At 47.1% G+C, this 20,776-nt stretch overlaps 1 protein-coding gene across 1 annotated transcript in view; it reads right to left on the bottom strand.

The window, feature by feature from the left end:
- The window catches only part of LOC122384020 (metabotropic glutamate receptor-like), a 75,882-nt gene extending 55,627 nt beyond the window's left edge, over positions 1-20,255 (bottom strand). Inside the window, exons 1-2 of the mRNA XM_043370980.1 lie at positions 20,157-20,255; positions 2,489-3,362 (exon numbers count right to left, since the gene is read on the bottom strand). Of these exons, the coding sequence (XP_043226915.1) occupies positions 2,489-3,321 (833 nt within the window). The 5' untranslated portion in view covers positions 3,322-3,362; positions 20,157-20,255. The remainder of the gene's footprint in view (positions 1-2,488; positions 3,363-20,156) is intronic.
- Positions 20,256-20,776: the final 521 nt, after the last annotated feature.

Here is a 20,776-nt window from a genome sequence, read left to right as displayed (position 1 = left end):
ACGGGGCATATTAGTCGAGCCATCCGTGGGTCCGCTAGCGGATGACAGGAGCAATTTGAGAAAAGGAGAAAGGAACTGGGCGGCTTGAGGCGCTGTTATTGGAAATACGGTGGCGACGGTGATAATATAATGCGGCGGCGAGACGGAAACGTTTCATCCGGCCCAGAGAGGGGGAATACCATAGCCAGCTCTCTCTCTCTCTCAGCTCGTTGGAATCCAGATCGGTGGATAGAGGGCAAAACAGACGCCCAAGAAGAATGCCGCCTCAGCGAAACAATGGCCACTCGGATGTTGCCTTTCGGGTGTTACGATGCGGATTACACATTACAGTCAACGATCCAACGTCGGTCCAACGTCAGTCGGGAGCTCGCCCTTGCGAGCCTAACGCGAACGCAGATCCAAGCAATGTGCAATATCCACTGCCAACTGTAGCTTCGGCTTTAGCCATTTTGTGTGTGTCCTATCAACCCTCTAGCGTGTAGCCAGAAATAGATAATCCGTACAAGGGCCGGACTCTCATTCAGTCGCGGCTCCAATTGCGGCATTGATGCAGCCTTGGAAATACCGGTCCAATGCAATGGATCTTGTTACTAGCGGCCCTAGAATTGCGGCGTCATTAGCTTTTGGGCTGGGTGAGGCTCATTCACACCACCTGCGGCCGGGGGTCGCGGCAACAAAACAGCAGCAGTGACAGGGACAAACGTGGCGCAAGACAGAGACAGAGGTGGCGCAGCAGCAACAGAGAGACACCTTTATAACGCAGACAGCCGTAATTGCCAAATTTGACTGGGCCCTCCCAATTGTTGCTGCTGATATGATTTTTTTTTCTACTGGTCGGGAAAGCGGGAAAGACTCCATGTCAACTTCACCGACATTTGCCGAAATGCGCCGATGAGTATGGGTGACGCGAGAATGGTCCCACCGATAGCAGGCCTTTTCTGTTCATGATGCTCGCTGTTCTAGGAAGCCGAAGAGCCCACTGAATTGGAAATCTTTAGGCTGTCTGGACCTCTTTCAGTTCTGTGATGGCATACATTTATTATTTTGTATGTGGCTCTAATACATGCTAGCGATTGTCAGCGCCGGGATTCAGGGTGTTTGAGACATACTGAAGATTCCTCAGTCACTTTATTGTGGAACTTTGCCAGGTTTCGTTTCTGTGAAAGAGGACGTCACATTGAGAGTTCGTGGGGTACTTCACATTGATCGCCGAAATCAAATGGCGTATTGAGCAACAGGTATCGGAAGCCACTGTCTTTAAAGCGCGGTTAATCAGTTTCAGTGTTCGACGGTATACCGCTGTATAACAAATCACCCTCCATTGTCATCACGCATGATATACGATGATCGCGGTGTGCGGTCGTCCGCACTGTGACTGAATAGAGATGGCACTGGGTGTCACCGGCGCCGCCAGAGCCCCCAGCGCTGTCACCCGCCCCGACGATCATAAAACCGGCCCGATGTCAAAGGTCAAACCCCGCGGGGGCCGACAGCGATGCCGAGAATGGCGCATAAAATAAAGCCTCGGCCGGCGTGGTGTCAAATGATGGGGGAGTGAGGACCGGGCTACCAGTTAGCTAAAACCACCTGCCAGGAGAATGGAGATCGCGGTGCTAACAACAGGATGATATGTATAGCCCGTATGTGTTCAGTCCTCATTAGCATGCTCGTCTAGTCATGCTTTGGTCGACACAACCTTTTAGTCTGGCAGTCATGGATCGCATTTAACTTTGCACACTGCACATACGAGCTATCGCGCTTACATATACAAAATGTAATTGGAAAATGTACTTGTAGGAAAATAACTGTATCTGGTTGCACAAGGTTTGTCTCAAAGCGTCTCAACGATGGCAAATTGCATTTTATGCATTACGCCTTTGCCCTGTGCACAGACTTCCAATTATAACTGGGGAAAAAATCAATCCACTAAGAGAAGGAAAGCGGATATTTTTATCCAGAGCGCTAATGGCCAAACACTTGTCAGGCTTGACGCCTTTCCGCCCGGCTGCAAACACTGCAAAAAAAGGCCCAACTTTTAACTAGCAACGAAACTACGCTTAACTTCGGGCTTCAGTTTGGCAAAGGAGGATGTCCCTGAAGCGAGAGTGAAATAGGTGCGGTGTATCATCTCCACGGAGTAACGATTAAATGATATCACATAGTTCCAAAGGGCTCGATTGAAAAACTACTTAAGCGTTGATAGCCTGTCAAGCTGATTTAGAGAAGCTGACTTCATATTGATTTAGTCGCCTAGTGTATTTTACAGATGCCTGAAGACAAGTTCATGCCATTATTGTAGTTACTCTCGTCAGAGTCAATGTAGTTACCGTAGTGCCAGTCAGGTTGTCTTCATAAGGTTGCCTTCATTAGAAAACTTATTGTGTGAATATGCATTATTCATAGAAAACTTTGTAACTGTGAGCATTACCAAAAAATCAAATGACAATTATTTTACACGAATTGCTTTAAGAGCACAGCCAACACTTACCTCGCATCCTCCGCCCGTACAAAGAGGACCACCGCCCTGGCCATCGGCTTCTTCTTCAGACTCAGGATGATGGCCTCGAAGTGTTTGGCGACGGCGTCGCGTGGCACCTTCTCCAGCACCGCGATGCATATGTTCCTCTCGACGGCCTGACGCTGGAAGGCGTCGATGCCGCTCTCGCCGTACGATCCTTCAGACGCCACGGTGCTGACGTAGGACCAGTTGAAGAGCTGCACCACGTCCACCAGCGCCGTGGCCTGGAACGTGTCCGGCGGCACCGTCCTCGCGAAGAACTCGAAGCGCGACTTGTCGCTGAGGCTCTGCGCCGTGGAGGCGGGTGAAATCTGCGGGATGCGGAACAGCCTGAACAGGTTGGCGGCGTTGATGGAGATGGTGCTGTAGGAGGCGCCCACCACGCCGCTGACCGGCTTGCTGCGGTACTTTGGCTGCGGCGTTGAGAGGTCGGCGCACTCAAACGACACCGTGTCCATCACGTCCAGCGAGGTGCGGATGAACTCGAGCGACTGGTTGAGCGCGTACGTGTCCGTGCTGCACGTGTCCAGTATGTTGACGCCGATCGGTATGTCAGGCAGCAGCGAGTCGTCGCTGTTGATGCGGTCCACGGCGAACAGCATGGCCTCGAGCCGCTGCAGGCCGCGGTTGTAGAGTTTCGGTCCGCACGGCGCGTGCTCGCCGCGCTCGTGCACGGGAAACAGGCCGCCCAGGATGAGCTCGCCGTCGAGTAGCACCGAATGCTGCGCCAGCGCGGCTCCGACCAGGACGGTAGCCAGGAGCCAGAGCCCGGTCGGAGCTGCTGCAGCCAGCCGCCGCATCATCCGGCCGGCCGACCGCCAGCTTACCCACTCGGCACCGCCACCTGCGGACAGCGCAGACAGGTCAGACTAACTGGATCCGGGCTTCGGAAGGGGAAAAGGGTGGCTCCACGGGCTGCGGGGTTGGACGGAGGAGGCCTGCAGTCAAATTACAAATTACCTAGCCCGTAAATGTTCATGTGAACTCGCTTGCTACCGTAATTGACATGCTTTGATCTTAATTAAATTATCAAATGGTATTTCGACAATCGACACCAACCAACGATCCAATTAGTCCAACCTACAACCGGAACAATTCAGTAGCAACACACCGTCGTGCAATGAACATTTGTCTCGCCACTGGAACGGTCCCTGCTCACGACTGGATGGTAACATCTGCGGTGGTCACCGGTCGGCTCCAGCCAGCCAAACGGTTCCTCTAGTGTTCTCTGTCCAGGAAATGACGCTCCTAAAGGGTATTACGGGAACTCTGGCCGCTGGATTTTCCCAGTTATATTTTAGCTGCAAATGCCGCTTAGGGATTTCCGGAATTGGCCTAAATGGTGGTTGGCTCTCAATTGAGTGAAATGGAAGTTTGGCCATCGCTTTCATTAGATTGGCTTCATGGTCAGTTTAGGAGAATGAAGCGTCGTAGTGGTATTTTAGAGGTTCGGGACAGGAGATATAAAAACGGTAAAACGAAGACCTGGTGGGAAATACCTGAGCCACAGTCTATGTATGAGTTCAGAAAAGGATTTCATGCAGAGAATGTCATTGTATTGTCTTACAAGTTTCTCAAATATGATTTATTATAAAAATGCTTATTTCATTAAATTTATATATTTTATTCGGGCTTCCAATCCTATTAGAGAACTCGAAATGAATAACCGACAACCAATGATTTAGATATGCACAAAACAAAAATACTTCTGATGCGGGACGAAGCAAAAACATCTCTAACTACAAAAGAACTAAAACGGAAATAGAACGAATATCAGCAGAACATACGTCATTAGCAGAGAGGAGAACCACGACCTACGAATGATGCAATCGGGATGGAATGGGGGCGAAGCAGATACGCAACGAGAGAGAAACTAAAGGAGGAGGGAAGAAATAGCACTGTGTCGCCCTTTCGGGCGGAAATGACCGCCACATTGCAGGAGTCCGTGTGCCGTGGAAGTGTGTCAGGCTAGTAGTGTGCTGCTGTGATGAGATGGAGCGGGCCGATGTGCTGTGATGGGATGGGTCGGTATGCTGTGACGGGATGGAGGCAGAACGGGACGGTGTGCTCTGATGGGATAGAGGAGGGCCGGGCCGTTGTGCTATGATGGGATGGGGTCGCAGTCCCGGCCGGTCAGGGGCCGGTGTGTCGTGATGGGGCGGAGGCGGTATGGTCCGGTCGGGGCTGGTGCAATATGATGGGATGGAGGTGGGATGGTCCGGTCGGGACTGGTGCAATATGATGGGATAGGGTGCGCCAGCCCGGTCGGGGCCGGCGGCCGGCTATCTCCGGTCGGTGCGGCGCTGATGAGGCCCGGAGGCGGCCGCGCCGTCTGCCCAGGTCCGGCTGCGATGGTGTGATGACGGCCATTTCTCAGCCGGCCGGCCCCCAGGGCACCGGCGGTGTCCGGCCGAGAGGTGATGGATCTGTTGGCCGAGAGCTATAGTGGCGCCCACCACCTGACCAAACGACCGACGCAACGTCGAGCGAGCGAGCGACCGACCGACCGCCGACCAGACGACTGACCGACCGACCGATCGCCGACCAGACGACCGACCGACCGACCGACCGACCGAAAGTCGTCTGACGAATAAAGGACCGACCGAATGAACGGACGACTGAATTCGACCGACCGACAGACCAGCCGACCCGGAGACCGATCAACTCACCGGTCGTCCCACCAACCAAAGTTCCGACCGTCTGACCGACAAACTGACCGACCGACTGACCAAAGGACCGATCGACCAGCCGACCGACAGACTAGGAACCGACCGACTGACTGATCAGACGATCGATCAACGACCTACGGACCGACCGATTGACCCACCTACTGACCAACTGCCACCAACATCACCCTAGCCATCATGGCAATAATGAATTTTGAGCTTGGTTCAGGGAGTCGGGACTGAAGCATTGCCCGATATGCATGCATGCGTCAGTACAGAGCAATATGTCCGAAGCACAAATCCTTCTCACATAGACGATCTCTGATTAAAACACAATTCTAACGAATAGTATTTGTCAATTTTAAACAGCCTGCGGTTATACCGAGCGCACGATCAGTTGTAAAGTTTGATGCTTTGAACCATTTTAGTTATGGTAAGCCCTTTGAGTTTTACAAACAAATTTGATTTGTAGGAAGATCGCTCCCAAAATTAGGAGATCCAATTTTCGCTCGGTGTGAGAACAATGTCTCTGAAGTAATTAAGCTTCCTGGTTTATTCCCCTCCGTTCCATTTATCTCTAAATCTTTCAGACGCAGCTGGTGCCGTGGAGTTACGTAAGTAAACGGCCATGCTTCAAACGGGCAGTGCCTCAAGAATTTGTACGGGGAGCAGCGGTATGAAATAGATCAGCTAAAAGCTGACAGTAACATCACCTACCTATATACCAACATGACGCTCGTTTTTGGATATCATGACATGAAAGAAACTTTGTTGTTAGCTCCCGACAACAGTCTTATTACACTGAGCTTAATAATTTGTCGAGTGTTGTCTTATGGTTTCCCGGGTCGGAATTCAGATCATCCAACCAATAAGCACGGCGCACGCGTCCTAATATTGTTTTCTGTGACGTGTCTTTCTAAGTTCTAAAATATATGCGCGACTATCAGTTTAGAACTATATAAATATGCACATGGACCTCTGTTATCAGCTATGCAAGGAAGGTCAGGGAAATGATAAAACTGATGCTGAATAAAGGCGGTATCCAAATCATGCGATCTCCGTTATCTCCGTTATCAGTTATGCAAGAAAAGTCAGGGAAACTATAAAACTGATGCAAAAGGAATTGAATACCGAAGCAGTGATTTAGTGTGAAGATGACGATTCGATGTGTTGAGAAGCGAAAAATAAGAATAGCTTTGAGTGGCTGAAAGTCAACAAAGAGGAGCAAACTCATTTAGAAAATAAGTGGAATACTGATTGGATAACGAACGAATTGATTGATCTAACGCTTTGACTACATGCATAAGCCATTGCGGTGGTGGTGAATGCCATAGAGATCTTACATATAGGATCTCTATGGTGAATGCCACATTGCCATTCATTGGCAGCACGACATGCAGCGGCAAAAAGGGCCTTTGATGCGAATTGGTATTTTATTTATTCGAATCGACATTCTCTTAATTTCTTATTTATTGCAAAAGTCCGCATTGGATGAGAAGTGTCGTATTGTTACCTAAACCGGTAATCACGGTGCTTTTAACGATGTAAAATAGTGTTTATTATTGATATGCCATAACTGCGCTTGTTACTTAAATTGTTGTCAACATTCACTGCTCCTTCCTCTGCAGCTTGCTATAGGTATGAAAGCCGTCCAATAGACACGTTCAATTTGCTCTGGATCTATTAGTGAACTCGTCTTTAGCCTCCGGCCGTGTCAGGCGCAGATGTCGAAGCTGTGAGACGTTAATCACGGTGTACGACCTTTACGTCAGTCCCGGCCGGCTCCTATCTGATTCTGTGTCGCCGTATTTGGACGTCACCGCCACCGTCATACGCCGCGCCGAGTCGGTCTGCCGGCCGAATGGCACGGCGGCGACTCCCATTGACGCCGGGCCGATACGGCCGCCGGCAGGCCCGACTAAGACGCCGCTTTCACGCCGGAATTCTATCTGAGATCGGGCCGTCGGTTTATTACGGGCGCTTCGCTGATTCCGGTGACTGGCTCGCCGTATTTCGACGGCCGTCCCGGCGAGCGGCGGCGCTGGCGGGCTGTCTCCGGACCGCCAGTCACCGCCCGGGCCGCTCGTCTGCGCAAGCCTGCCAGTGGGCAGGGCGGCACCAGATCAGCCGGCAATCGAATTGTGATCTTGATGGATTGGCCGCGATGTGTCGCGCCGCGCTGATCCCGACGTATATTGCCGGCAGTTTGGCGTAAGTTGCTGCAAAGTGGTTGTTTTGGTCGCGGTGGGGGTGCTTTTTTTTTCTCAGGAAAACGGTGAGTTGGTGTCACGATATAGACAGTAGACAACATAACGCATAAAGACATGAACGATGTTATGATGCTTATAGCATCTATAAGCCTCTCGCAAATGCGCATGTTACGTGAAACGAAAATGATAAATTTTCCTGAAAACATTGATTTCTACAATAGACTAAAGATTTGGCTCTCAGACGTCGAACGGCTTTCAGCTCATGCATGTATGCAAAAGGAAGAACACGTCTTGTAACCTTGCTTTCTGTTAAATCGTACCGGTTCTCGGCATTTAACACATACTTTCCTGTGAGCAGCATGTTCAGAGCGCATTTCCCTACTGTAGGCTATTAGTCGTTTTCTTCGCTGTTAGCTGTAGTCGGACGGTGTTACTACAAGGCGCCCTTTTCATAACGGTTCTTTACGCCATTCCCCTATCGACCAACAAAGAAACGGTCACTGGCCACTCTTTGCAGTTCGAATGAGCCTCCGTAGACGACCTTGCATGGCACGTGGAATGCTAGTGCTGATGTAGCGTTCGTACATTCTTCAAGAATCCCTGTTATGAAGTAGGAATGAAGTAACGAGAATGATATTTCTCTTCCAAGTGCACACCTGAGGCTTAGCAAATGTAATGAGTTTATCGGCATCGGAGTTCATATAATGCACATGATGCTATGCAGCTGTATCTACTATCTACTTTAAATGTGCTTCCAAAATCATCAATAGCTCGTCGTACCTAATCGTATCGAGGTATCTGTGTTTCTGCCTGTATCTGTTCCTGTATCCTGTATCTCGAGGTATCTGAACTGAATGCTTCCTGCAGCTAGCATTGCAGAATGCAGTGTGTTTGACATTAATTTCCTATATATGCAAATTGCTCGTGGCCACAGAAATATTAAGAATATAAAAGCATTGCATCCAATTGCTTTATTACCTAAATATCTCATTATCACCTTTGACTATTTGCGCCATGCGCTGCGTCACCGATTTCGCAGCAAATATACACTATACAGTTACACCCTTCTTTTCGTCCAGCACTCTAAGCACCGTGACACCATTTCTAGAGATGACTAGCAGTCGGCCCTAGCAGCGGTCCCACTTCTCCAAATCACTTGTTCCCATATATTCGATAACTGATGCGTATTTTCGGTTGTGATTGAGACATGAGCCATACCAGTGGCCCGGTCATGAAAACAGGCCTAATAAAAACTATCAAGCTAAATATTTTGTAAAACTCGCAGCGATATTTGACAATTCTCGTTTCCAGATGACTCTGACCTACACCCACCTGTCCCGCGGTGGGCTGAGAGAAGATAAATATGCCTTATCGAGTACCGCTCTGGGGCTGTCCCAGTCCGAGCCATAGCAACCAACCTCACTGAAAATTTTACAGCATGTCAAGCGAAGCTTTCAAACGGATTGAGTAATCAATAATTTAGCAAACTGCTCACTTCAGGACTTATAATGGATAAGCTTCCACTTAAAACATTGGTCATGCCTAGCACATTGCGTAAGTTGTATAGTTAGCCATGCACTTGCGAGCGTGCATGGGTGTAGGTCATCAGACAAGTCCCCTCCTTGGGAGGCACTGCAGACTGAGGCGATACACCTGTTGAGTGTGGAAGCCTAAACTGACCATGCTGTCTTATGCGTATACCGCTCACCAGCCTGACGAGTTCCTATGACGAATAAAATGCTGTCTATGTGAAAGCGCACCCATGACGCAAACAATGTGAAGCTTTTTTCCTTTTCGTCTAAAATGACTCATTTTGAGCGTTGAATTTAAACAGCCAACAGGCTAAACACATGCCTATCCAAGTTGACGCTCAACTCGTGACATTCGCCAATTAGCGGTCCAATGTTATAATCAGGCGGCACTCAATGTGGGGCCAACAAGCGGGCCGATCGCGCTGCCTATGGGGGCTGGTCAGGAAAGCTCGAGTTTCCGAGGTCGCCAGCGGCTGTCGTAATAGCTCCAGTCAGCCACAATCGCACCCGGACACGAAACTATCAGACAGACCGCTGCCGGAATTCGTGGCTCAGACACCCGACTCCGTGAGCCGTGATTGGGCCAATAAATAGTGGGTTGTTAGCAGAGCTGACCTGTGCAAAAGTTGTAGAGTCTTAAGTGATTCATTTTACAGCAGATTGAGATTCTCAGCATCATTGATTATACAACTGAATTCTTGACTTTGACCTATTTGTTTGGCCTACTATATTGCAAGAACCGGTCGCGAAACCAGCAACATGCTCCACAACATGCAGTTTTATTGTCATAAGTCCACGCCCGTATAGTACGTTGCCTTTAGACGAGGCATGCACCCAGTATCCCATGAACCTGCTATATGAAGAAATATGTATTTCTTGTCAAGTGTCGTTATGTTCAAGCTCCAACATCCTAGAAACGTATGAAAGGGTATGATGTGGCCACTGGCCACCACGCTCACAACACTCTACTCCAATCAGTTATAGCTTATGCAAGTCTCCACGAGACCTTCTAAAGGAGAGCTCTGAAGGAGCACGTGGGAGACTTTGTCGTAAATGATACCAACTGCCGAGTAATACTTTTTTATATTAAGCACTCTCCACTCGGTGTCAGTCAACTACCTATCCCTCGTTTCGTTACCTGACGCACAAATGTTTCCAAGCCCTATTCATTTCGATATGTACATAATGTCTCGTGAACCATCAATTAACCCGCGCCCCGTTGGGCTCTGCCGAGCAACACGCCCTGTTGGGGGGGGGGGGCATTTTGGCCCCCCTAAGATCTCGAGAACCACGCAACCTAGCGACAAGCGGCAAACGGTGTCGGATAGCCCTATCAGGGAACTACCTTGTGACCCAATTTTATTTCCCTAGGTCAAACCGATGACGTCACAGGTCAGGTCAAAGGTCGAATTTTCACCGTTTACAGGCATTTCAAGAAATGCGTTATAAAATCGAGGAAAATGCATTTCATTGAAAATCATCGATGGATAAATGTTCTTCAAACACATATTTTGCTATTTGAGGTCACTGATACCAGGTCAAGTCACAGAGGTCAGGTCACTGAGGGGTAACAATATGAAAGTGTCGTGTGATACATGTTTTATGGTCCATTTTACATGACAAATGCGATAATGTGGGTCAGGCAGCCTTTGGGGACAGCTTAGGTCACGTTTTGGTCAAGGTCAGGTCAAGGTCAGGTCAATGTCAGGTCAAGTTAGGTCAAATTTCAAAGTTAATATTTTTGCATAAAATGGGTATCGAATCGATGCAGCTCGTCACGGGGAGTTCAATGGTGGTCTTTGTTTTGCCGTACGTGGTCTAGAATCGCTAAAAATTGAGTTCAAAAATTTGACGTCATCATTTTTGAACAGTTTTTTTCGCTATAACTTGGCCAAAAAACGAGATATCGATCTGAAATTTGGTATGTATATAGAAGAGCGCAGGGACTATCACATATATTCCGGTTTTTGGAAATTCGGAAATTTTTTTAGATTTTTAAAAGTTTTCCTAAAAAATCAATTTTTTGAATTTTTTGGGTCAAAAAACTAAAAATTTGAATATCCGAGATAGCAGTTTTGTAGCGCCGCTTTTTGTCTACTGGACCATATAAAGAACTTTGAAATTGCTTGATAACTGTAGATTTGGTGAGCGTTTCAAGATTGCATGTTTTTTGCTCATTTTTGCTCGAACATGACCTCAGTTTGACCTCAATAACTCCTGACCTAAGGTGACCTAAGACTTGAAATTTGGTGTGAAGATGTCAAATTGATGCCCGGGAAGGTACTGAAAATTTGGCGGCGCTGCGCGCCGCCGTTTTCTTGCTATTCAGGAAAAACCACAGGGGGGGGGGGCAAAATGCCCCCCCCCCTAACGAGGCGAGGGTTAAGAACGAAAACATTTTTCCATCTAAATTTTATCATTGTTTCCATTCACCTTTAATGGTGAATTGCACATAATTTGTAGCCCATTCAGCGCAACCGATGCTTTTATATAAATCATTTCAGATCTTCTGTCTGACCAGCCGATTGACCTGATGGTCTGCAGACACCAATTGATGAAAACTATCCCGGCTAATTACCGGAAAACACCCTGCTGGATCTGCCCGCATCCGATGACCATAAATCGCTCCAGCCCACGGACGACCTGCGCCATGGGTCGCAGTCACCGTCGACCCGCCGTCGACAGTGACGGGTGTGCGAATCAGCGCGGGTCGACCGCGCGTGTCGACGACGACGCGTGTCGTGCGCGGTGAATCGCGCATTCAGCGACGACTGGCGCGCGGACCGGACGTCGGACCGGGATGTCAGCGCCACCCCCGACCGGCGGTGACATGACGTAGACGGTGGTGGGGAGTCGCGACTGCTGCTGTGATGGGCATGCAGGGTGGGTGTTGTATAGATGTGCGTAGGCGGTAATAGCAGCTGACGTATTTCTTGCTCGGGATATATCTTTTCCACTTATTGCAATTTTAATTTTCATTGGTAACTTTGTAAGCCTCAAAAAGAGAGAAATCATCTTCGAACTAATACTTCCCCAATGCCTAAAAAAATCCGCTGGCCGTTGCAAACATACAAAATATGCAATAAATAGACACTGAAGTTCCCGTAAAAGGCAATTTCGAGTGACTTTTTCAAGTGACAAAAGGAGGTTCAATTGGGAAAAAGCTCTTCCAGCCCTCCAAAAGCTGAATAAGTGGACACGTAAGCGCCTCCATAGCGAAGTGCCCCCAAGCACCTCGACATCACTTTGCTGGGCTCAGCTTGACTCAGCACTAATGATTTATTCATAGCCAGCTCTGGAAAGAGGCAAACTTGACATTGATCTCATCTGAAGTTCCACGCACTCAAACCATCGATAACAACACACGCTATACAAATGCTGTTCATGGAAATGATTAACGACTTCGTTTAAATGTGCACACAAGTGCACTTACGATGTTAAGCACGAAGCTAAAATGAATAATGCACATGCACTTGCAGAACATATGATGTATTTTTGTCGCGTCGACCGGTGAATATCTAAGCGCGCTGTGGCCGGTCGGCCGGGCCGCCGCGGGGCGAGTCGTGACCTCATCTTGTGACACGGCTGCCGGCCAGTGTCGCCGATCCCCAGGGTCAGCTCTAATCGTGTTAAGTCGCCAGTTCGAAACGATCCCTAATTTCCCCGAGGAAATAACGCGTGCCTTACGGGAGGCGCGCTAATGGCGAATGTGTCGAGAAAATGCGACCCGCCGTCACAAGCGGCGCCATTGTAATTGCTAAAGTGCTGCAGGATGCCAGTTCTGGTCTAGATATGATGGGTTTCAAAGCTGATACAATCAACAGCAGGTATCATTGTTCGCTGGTAGCTTTTGCAGTCGTTTGGCTTCCTCACCTTTGTTATAAATGCGAATGAGACACAATGGTGGGAACAAAATGAAAGCTTGCGAGTAAAAGGGCAGGGCTTGCATGCATCGCGTAGGGACTTGACTTTCTGCTGCGAGTAGAAAATTATATGCTTTAAGCATGCACTTGAACTTACGACTCGCAACTTGAAGCACTGAGGACGAGCCAAAATAAGTTACTTGAGCTAGGCTAATTCCTTTCATCTCTGAACCAGAATCCTCTATAATTGTTTATTTTGCCTATTAGATTCTAAAGGTTTTCTGGAAACGACTACCGCTTTGAAACCGAATAATGAAACCTAATAACCAAATTTCTTAAGAAAGCTTATAAATTTTAAAAGAAGTCGTTGTTTGAGGATCAATTAAATCTATGTATGAAAAATGAACTTGGAAAAAAACTAACTAGCTTTCCGAAGAATCGTGAACCATAGCCGAGTACGATCCCATCTCCACTTTTCACCTTCCAGCTCAGTCTGCGAGAGCGGGTCAATTTCTGCCCGAGCCTGCCCCTCCCCTGAACCCACCCAGACCCAGTGAGACTGCGAGTGACACCGTCCGCCGTGCCGCAACGCCACTCTGCGTTTAATTCGATCCCACACCGGCTCACGTAGGTTCGCTGAGACACTGGCACCTGATACGTGCCGAAGTGTCGTGGGAGGTATCAGATAACGATCAGAGAGCCACTCTGAGAACGCGACACGGAGTGGCTGATGCAATCTATGACAGGAATGGTGAGGAACTAAGCGTAAAAGGCAACTGAGCCAATCGAAACTTAGACAAGCTGGAAGTACGAAGAAGTATTTGTAGCAGTTACATTCATTGGAAATGTAGAACTGTAGGTATTTAAACTATTGACGTCTTTCACAGCAGCTCACACGTCTGCTTATTTAGAGTTGAGTCCAGAGAGTCGCATCACATTGCGTCGCAACAAATACCTCAAGGCAAAGCCGGATATAATGATCTTCTTCCAACTATCAACAGTATACTTACACCCACGGACGGGGTACTTCTCTGAAGTCGCCCCAGAATGACACAGAGGGAGTGCCTCCTCATCACACACGCCTCAACGATGATTGAAGATCAGTGGAGACACTTCAAACGGTCAGCTAGCTAGCGCATGTGTAAATTGAACTTTCCGGGCTCATGGAGAACATATCACCGGCAATGCACTGACATTTGCGCTCGATGCATCGTTATCTATCTGATTTGCCTGTCGGTGGCTGGACAATATATCACATTTCTGAGATCGTTTGATTGGGCAGGCAACTTTTCGCAGAAGAACATTACCACGAGCTCGTTAGCGCAAAGAGATGAAATTGCATCTCGTCGTTCGAGGCGATTGTGCCTGAATTACAGACATTTTAAAAGCATATGCAAGTACACACAATTATATTCTCTATATTTTTTTAACCTTTTCATACAAAACAATGTAAATTACACACGCATGCGCATGACGTCTACATTATCCATTGTTATTCAGTGGCATCGCACAATATTTCACAAAAATATACTTAGTGAATTGAATACATATTTACCTTTATTTTAATTCTCTATTTGATTATATGCCAATAAGGAGATCTTAACTTATTGGCTTAAATTAATCTGTGGTAGGATTTAGGGACACCATGGATGATATAACACTGGATTGGTGTCTCGTGGAAATTAACATTGGGATCCGCGACATTGGGATCAGGCCTGCCATCTAGCGAGAGAATTATCGTAAGTTAGGAGCAAGCCGAGTGAACGCCATCTCTCAGCATTATGACACACGTGGTGGCGGTGTGTTAGTTGGCTTGAAGTGCATATTCCCACGAGTTGGAGGTAATCTTACTGGACTTGAGACGATAAAAATGTCTTAAATGCTTGCAAAAGCCAAAATTGGCAAGCAGCATTTAGGTAATAACGAAAATAAAATGCGTAAGACGGTGTGTATTGAAACACCCGGTCCCATCGGCTTGTACGACCTTTTCAATGGTCATTTACTCACAATGGTACAGCAGTTTGACAATATGTCATACATATTTGGTAGGCTTATTCCTTCTTCTCCGAGTTTCGCTCGATTTTCTTCATCTTAGTTAATTGTTACGGCACGTGCCACGTGCCAACTTAGGGGTGTCAAAATTGTTCCACATAAAGTAACTCCGCAATAGCTGGGCCTATTACAGTAAAACTTCGTTCATAGTTAGGCACCCAGTGGCCAATGCATTTCCATGTGTCACTATGAGGATGCTACTACACGTGCGCACGTGCGGGGTGCCGCTTCCATATCTCAAGAACGGCTGGGCGGATAACACTCAAACTTTGTACACAAATGTCACATCGATGCTCGCACTGCATTGATCAGTGCTTACATTGGTGCAGAGTCGTAAAGAAAACGAGGAAATGAGATGCGTGGTGTTTATGCCTTTCTGTTCCAGCAGCTGATTGATCCGCAACAGGAGATCCTTGTTGTGAAGTTGATCCTTGTTATTATCTCATCCATGGGGACACCATCAATCCAAAACATGAACTGTGCAAAGAAAATGACAATAAAATGTTCATGTAATGACACTGGATAATGTAACTGCTTTGGCAATTCATCGATGGTAATGCATTTCAGGCCTCTATGCTTGTGTTTAAGCACCTATTATTATATGTAATGCATACAAGAGTCCTGAAAACCAATTTAAGCACTTCAAGGCCGATTGTTGTGGCTTATGTCGCTTTGAATACATATAAAAAGTCCTTTTGGGTAACGCATTCTGCATTTGGCGTTGGCCAAATAATCATAAGTAGAGAGGTATTTTTGACATTCTACTTTATCAGCAAGGAGTTGTGCACGGGTTGGCGTGTGTGTGCTTACTGCTTAAACCGCCAGTCAAAGGAACCCTTGTGGCTTTAAAACTGTTTGACCAAAACTTAAAAATCAAGCTTTAGGTACACCACCCAATGCTAGTGCCCTGGACTCAAGCGAATTTGATTCACCAGAATTTTTTTAAATGATGATTGAGAAAGCTCAAAACAGATGCGGTGAGCTTAAACGTGCCAGGCTACAGACTCACGTCTGGCAGTTACAAACATGGGTGGAGAACCTGCCCCGGCCACCCCGGCCGTGGCCGGGGTAACTTTCAGCCTACCCCGGCGCGGCCGGGGTGACTTTTCCACTCTTGTAAATCCAAAAAGCTGTCGCCATACGAGAAAAGAAAACTGTCGTTTTTCGGATGTTGACTGCCATGGGCGTAATACTGCAAATCAGGAAGGTATTTACACTATTTAGGTACTCAACTTACCATGCGGTGGCGTTGAGCCCTAGGACCCGCGTGTGGTTGCCAATGCCAAGATTGCTCTCAAATCGTGATCAGTTTCGAAAATTTGGCGCGCTTTCGGCGCACTTTTTTTTAGAACCGCTGCTTGACCTCACTGCCTTCGACTGGCCTGTCACAAACCGCAACCATACCGTCAGGGTGTAGCCGTCAGGATGCTCATACACCGAGCGTCCGTCACGCTTCGAGCTCGGACTGTTGTAACCGGAACGCGTGCTCTCGCCACGCGGAGTCCAACGCCTCAAGCGATTGAGCTACGAGACCGGGCGGGACCGGTCGATATCCCTGGATAGACTCCCTGTTTGTCTTATATGTAAGAGGTTGAGCCACCCAACATTGAAAAAGACTGTGTCCCTGGATGTCAGTGACCCATTTTAGTACTTTGGTTCGAACGTTCAATTTTCTCTGTAAAGCTCCTACGAGGTGAGCTGTCATCTTTTTGTAGCTATTTTGAGATGAGCTGTCATCTTTTTGTAGCTATTTTGAGACACAATAAAAAGCTGAAAACGCAACATTTACTCATAATGACTCATGATGGGTATGGTTTGGATATGTTGTGAAATTGCATAAGTTTAAGTAAAAAAATCACTTAAAAGAAAATCGCCTTTTCAATCATCGCCAACAATGTTATGAATGATACAATGTCGGATACAACGCTCACCCTTGAACAAACACAACGTCCATTATTCCATTTCCATGGGTCAGAATAGGGGTTTGCTTATGATGATCGTTGACAACAACGTGAGCTTAGTCGTCTTTTCGACTATCGGTCGCCGGCCGGGGTAACTTTTTTAAACATTCTCCACCCCTGGTTACAAAGACCAACTCGGGCACGGTAAACAAGCGGCCCATCCGTTTCAGTGACACTATGTAGATCAAGATACTAACGCGTGCAAAGAAAGGATGTTTCTGCCACTCCATTCTTTCAGTTTATCGTCGATGTTGCTCAAACATTGGTTTCTAACTGAACATTTGTTGTACATAAATGTAAACTCATACGCATGTTCACTGGCGCAGTCGACAGATGCCCATCAATGGTAATTCGTAATGCTTATTACTTTCATGTTATCTTTCATGATTCATGTTATCGTTTTTAGTTATTTCGTATATTGCAGCCGATTTTATCAAATTCCTCACTAAAAACACAATGCCACTTGATTCCATTTCTGTCACTGGTTATTTAAGTTTGAACCCAATTCAATATAAATTTCAAACATCTACACATTCCTTCTAGTATTTCTTAACTCTTGTCTCGTTCTAAGCATCGTGAAATAGTTAATCGTGGATATGCATACCAAATACCGAGTTGGTATCGGTTTGGTATCGGTATACCAAAAAGTTGGTATCCGATTGACATCTCTAGTCGATTTACATTAAAGGGACTGTCCCACCTTTGCATTAGTTCTGAGTTGAGATAGCCAAGTTGGCGGCTAGGTTCAGAAACCACTAGGTATATATCCTGGTCGCAATATCCTCAGTTTCGTGGTGTTAAAGAAATTCGTTCCCTTCATTTGAAAAGTGGGCCTTAGCTAGGGCCCTATCTCTTAACTATTAACGGCCATTTGATGACGTCATTGCTCATTTGCCTTTCGAACGCCTGTCACACATCCAAGTGAAGTATCACTTGATTTACGAATAAGCCAATCAGAGACACTCTTGTTATTGTATGAGCCGCGTCATATTTGAGAGCAAATATATTTGCTGCCAAATTTCCCCTCACATTGACATGAAGTAAATCCTTCATTACGTCACAGATTCGATATAAATGACGTCACGATGAAATATGAAAGTCGCAATATCTCAAAAGTATACGATGAAAAGGCGTAAAAACTTGCAGAATTCGTCAAAATATCATGAGTAACATTTCCGAATCCTAAACGGTACTTTTTTGAAGGTGGGATAGTCCCTTTAACACACTCATAAATATGTACGGTAAAGATGCCCTGTAAAGTGTGGGTACTGAGCTTGTATGTACTCGGGTTGTTTCGGGTCACCTAACACCTTGGTCATAAATGGTCAACGACATTTCAAAGCTTGTATAGGTGATGTGACACATGTTTTATGGTTTATTTTGGACATGGAAATCGAAAAGTTCATCGTCTGCAGACGATGTGCAGTCTTCAGACGGCACATGTGCCGTCTGAAGACACTGACAGCTTTTATAGGAATGTGATAGAGAATTTTAACTTGATAGGAATGTTATTGGAATGCATCTAGGAATGTCAGCAACAGGTAAAAAGGGCAAATTTTGAAAATGAAATTGTTAAAAAAGGTGTCTATCAGATGCAGTTTATGTTCAGGAACACAAAAGTGCTATTTGTTTTGGTTTGTATGATATCAAAACGTATTGAAAATTTAATTTGCCTTATCGATTATGATGAATCATTAACTAGGGCACAATGTAAAAGCGGAAACTTTGCGATTTTCGAAGATATCTGACTTGATTGAGTAACTCATTCATTGTTACGTTGTTTCTCACCTGTGTTCCGTTTATTTTAGGAAAAGTAACAAAAATATTGAAATAATTATCATTTTTCCGACTTCATAGCGTAATTTCTAAACTGTTCAATTTATGAATTCCGAGAAAGTAGATTGATAGCCTATATTCTGTGTCACCTCATGCAAAGACATTTGTGCTATATTAACCCTCTCCCGTATTGGTGTTTTTCCAGCCGGGAACGTATAAGGGGGGTTGGACCCTTCCCCCTTGCCGTTTCGCCCCGGATCGAGCTAGAGCTTCGCGGAAAAAACGAGCGTGTTGCCCGTGACGAGAAAAAGCCGATGATACCCAATTTAAGGTCTTAGGTCATTGGTTGACCTTCCAGGTCAGGTCAATGACCTAAAAGTCGGGAAAATCGGGACCTGTTGGAACGTCGTAAAGTGTGGCTGCTATGGGGTTTTTCAGGGTGCTGATCGCGAATATCATGTAAGTTTTGATCACAGATGATTTCTTTATGCATGTAGGCCAGGTCGGGTCGGGTCAGGTCAGGTCAGGTCAACCAGTACGGGTGCTGCCGGGTATTCGTAGTAGGTGTCAACCGCCTTGACAGCTTCGTAACATGTTACGAAGGCACCAAAACAACTTCGTAAATGTTCGTCTGGTTACTAAATTCAAATTCAGCTCCAAAAACTGGCCTAGAAACATGTAAAACTCGAAAAAGTGAACCGAGGTCATCAAAGGTCAATGACCTGACGGTTCCTGACCTGACCTTCAGGTGACCTTGACACCCACCTTAATGCATGGGGGCAACACCATATCACATGTTTGAACGCTTGAAACCACAAAAAACTGCAAAAGCGCGGCTAATGCGAACCGACATACGCCGAATCGCGATTCCGGCCAAACATGGTCTCGAAAAGTAGGTCACAGGTCAAAGGCCATTTGGGTTAGGGTCATGAAATTTTCAGAGTAGGTGTAAAATCGATCAACTCGAGGGTACTAAAAGTTTCATTGCGATCAGCCGCTTTTTACGCGAGTTATTCGCGAAAAACCGAGGGGGTCCGTTCGACCCCCTCCCCCCCCTATACGGGCGAGGGTTAGAAAACTGGGCTCTTGAAAGCGATTTTCGTAATCCCATGCTTTGCATGAAAATCGGCCAAACATGACGTCACTATGGCGTCATTTCCGGCCGACCTATGGCAGTTACGAAACTTTTCTTTTGACAGTAAGTGCCAATTGATGCATCCGAGGGTAAAATGCAAGTTTTGTGTCGATACGTTTCGTGATTTTGAAGACATTGCAGAAAACGGGAGCGGGTGCCGCATGTAGCGCTTCCCCCCAAGTCATGGGCGGGTTAAAATTATCAAGGACAATGGTCCGGACAGTCCGGACGGTCCCGTAGTCCGGTAGTGGTCCTGTAACGGAGCCAGAACAGATACCATGCATAGGTCCAGGACAGGGACCAGTCCTGGTGACCATGGGGGCGGAGCCGAAATCAACCCCAAATCGACCCGAGCCCTGGACTGTGAAACCGGACAGTGTGTCAGTAGAGTAACAACATTAGAACCCATCCTGAGAAGACACCGTCTCCGGGGCTGAACTGACCTGCCGCTGGATCCGACCCTCGCGTGGCACCGGCCGCACCACACTGCCCCCGCCGCCGGCAGCGAGCCCGCCGCGCGGCGCACCCGACCGACGCGCGCGCGCCACACCGCACGCCGGCACCGACGCGACGGCCCTGCCGCGCTCGGTCCGTCGCCGACACCGACACCGACGGCGACGGCAGTCCCGCCTCCGTCGGCAGCGCGCGATGTGCCTCGGCATATACGACATATGCTGTTTGATGTAATGTAAAAGGTGTTGCCCATGCTGTTAAAAATACACCTAAATAAACACGCCAAGGCAAGTACAGTAGAACGACTAGCAAGACACAACACAATAGCCGTTTTCACGACGGGCTATCCGGCGAATGCACCTAATTTGACCAAGTCTGCATCTAATCTCTTTTACAGCAAATATCTTCATTTTATGAATTTATTTCAGTGTTTCAATCGATGATGGTCTCTATAATATGACAAAGCAGGCATATAAGCAATTAGTGCAACCCTAGCTGATAGCTGCTAAGAGACACACTGAACCTAATTTGACCAAATCTGCACCTAATCTGTACCAGATGTGCACCAAATGTCTACCAGATGGCCGTCGTGAAAACGGCTAATATGGAT

The sequence above is a fragment of the Amphibalanus amphitrite genome, unplaced genomic scaffold (assembly GCF_019059575.1).
Source record: "Amphibalanus amphitrite isolate SeventyFive unplaced genomic scaffold, NRLGWU_Aamphi_draft 000179F_arrow, whole genome shotgun sequence".
Classification (NCBI taxonomy): Eukaryota; Metazoa; Arthropoda; class Thecostraca; order Balanomorpha; family Balanidae; genus Amphibalanus; species Amphibalanus amphitrite.
This window is presented reverse-complemented; position numbering and strand designations above follow the sequence as displayed.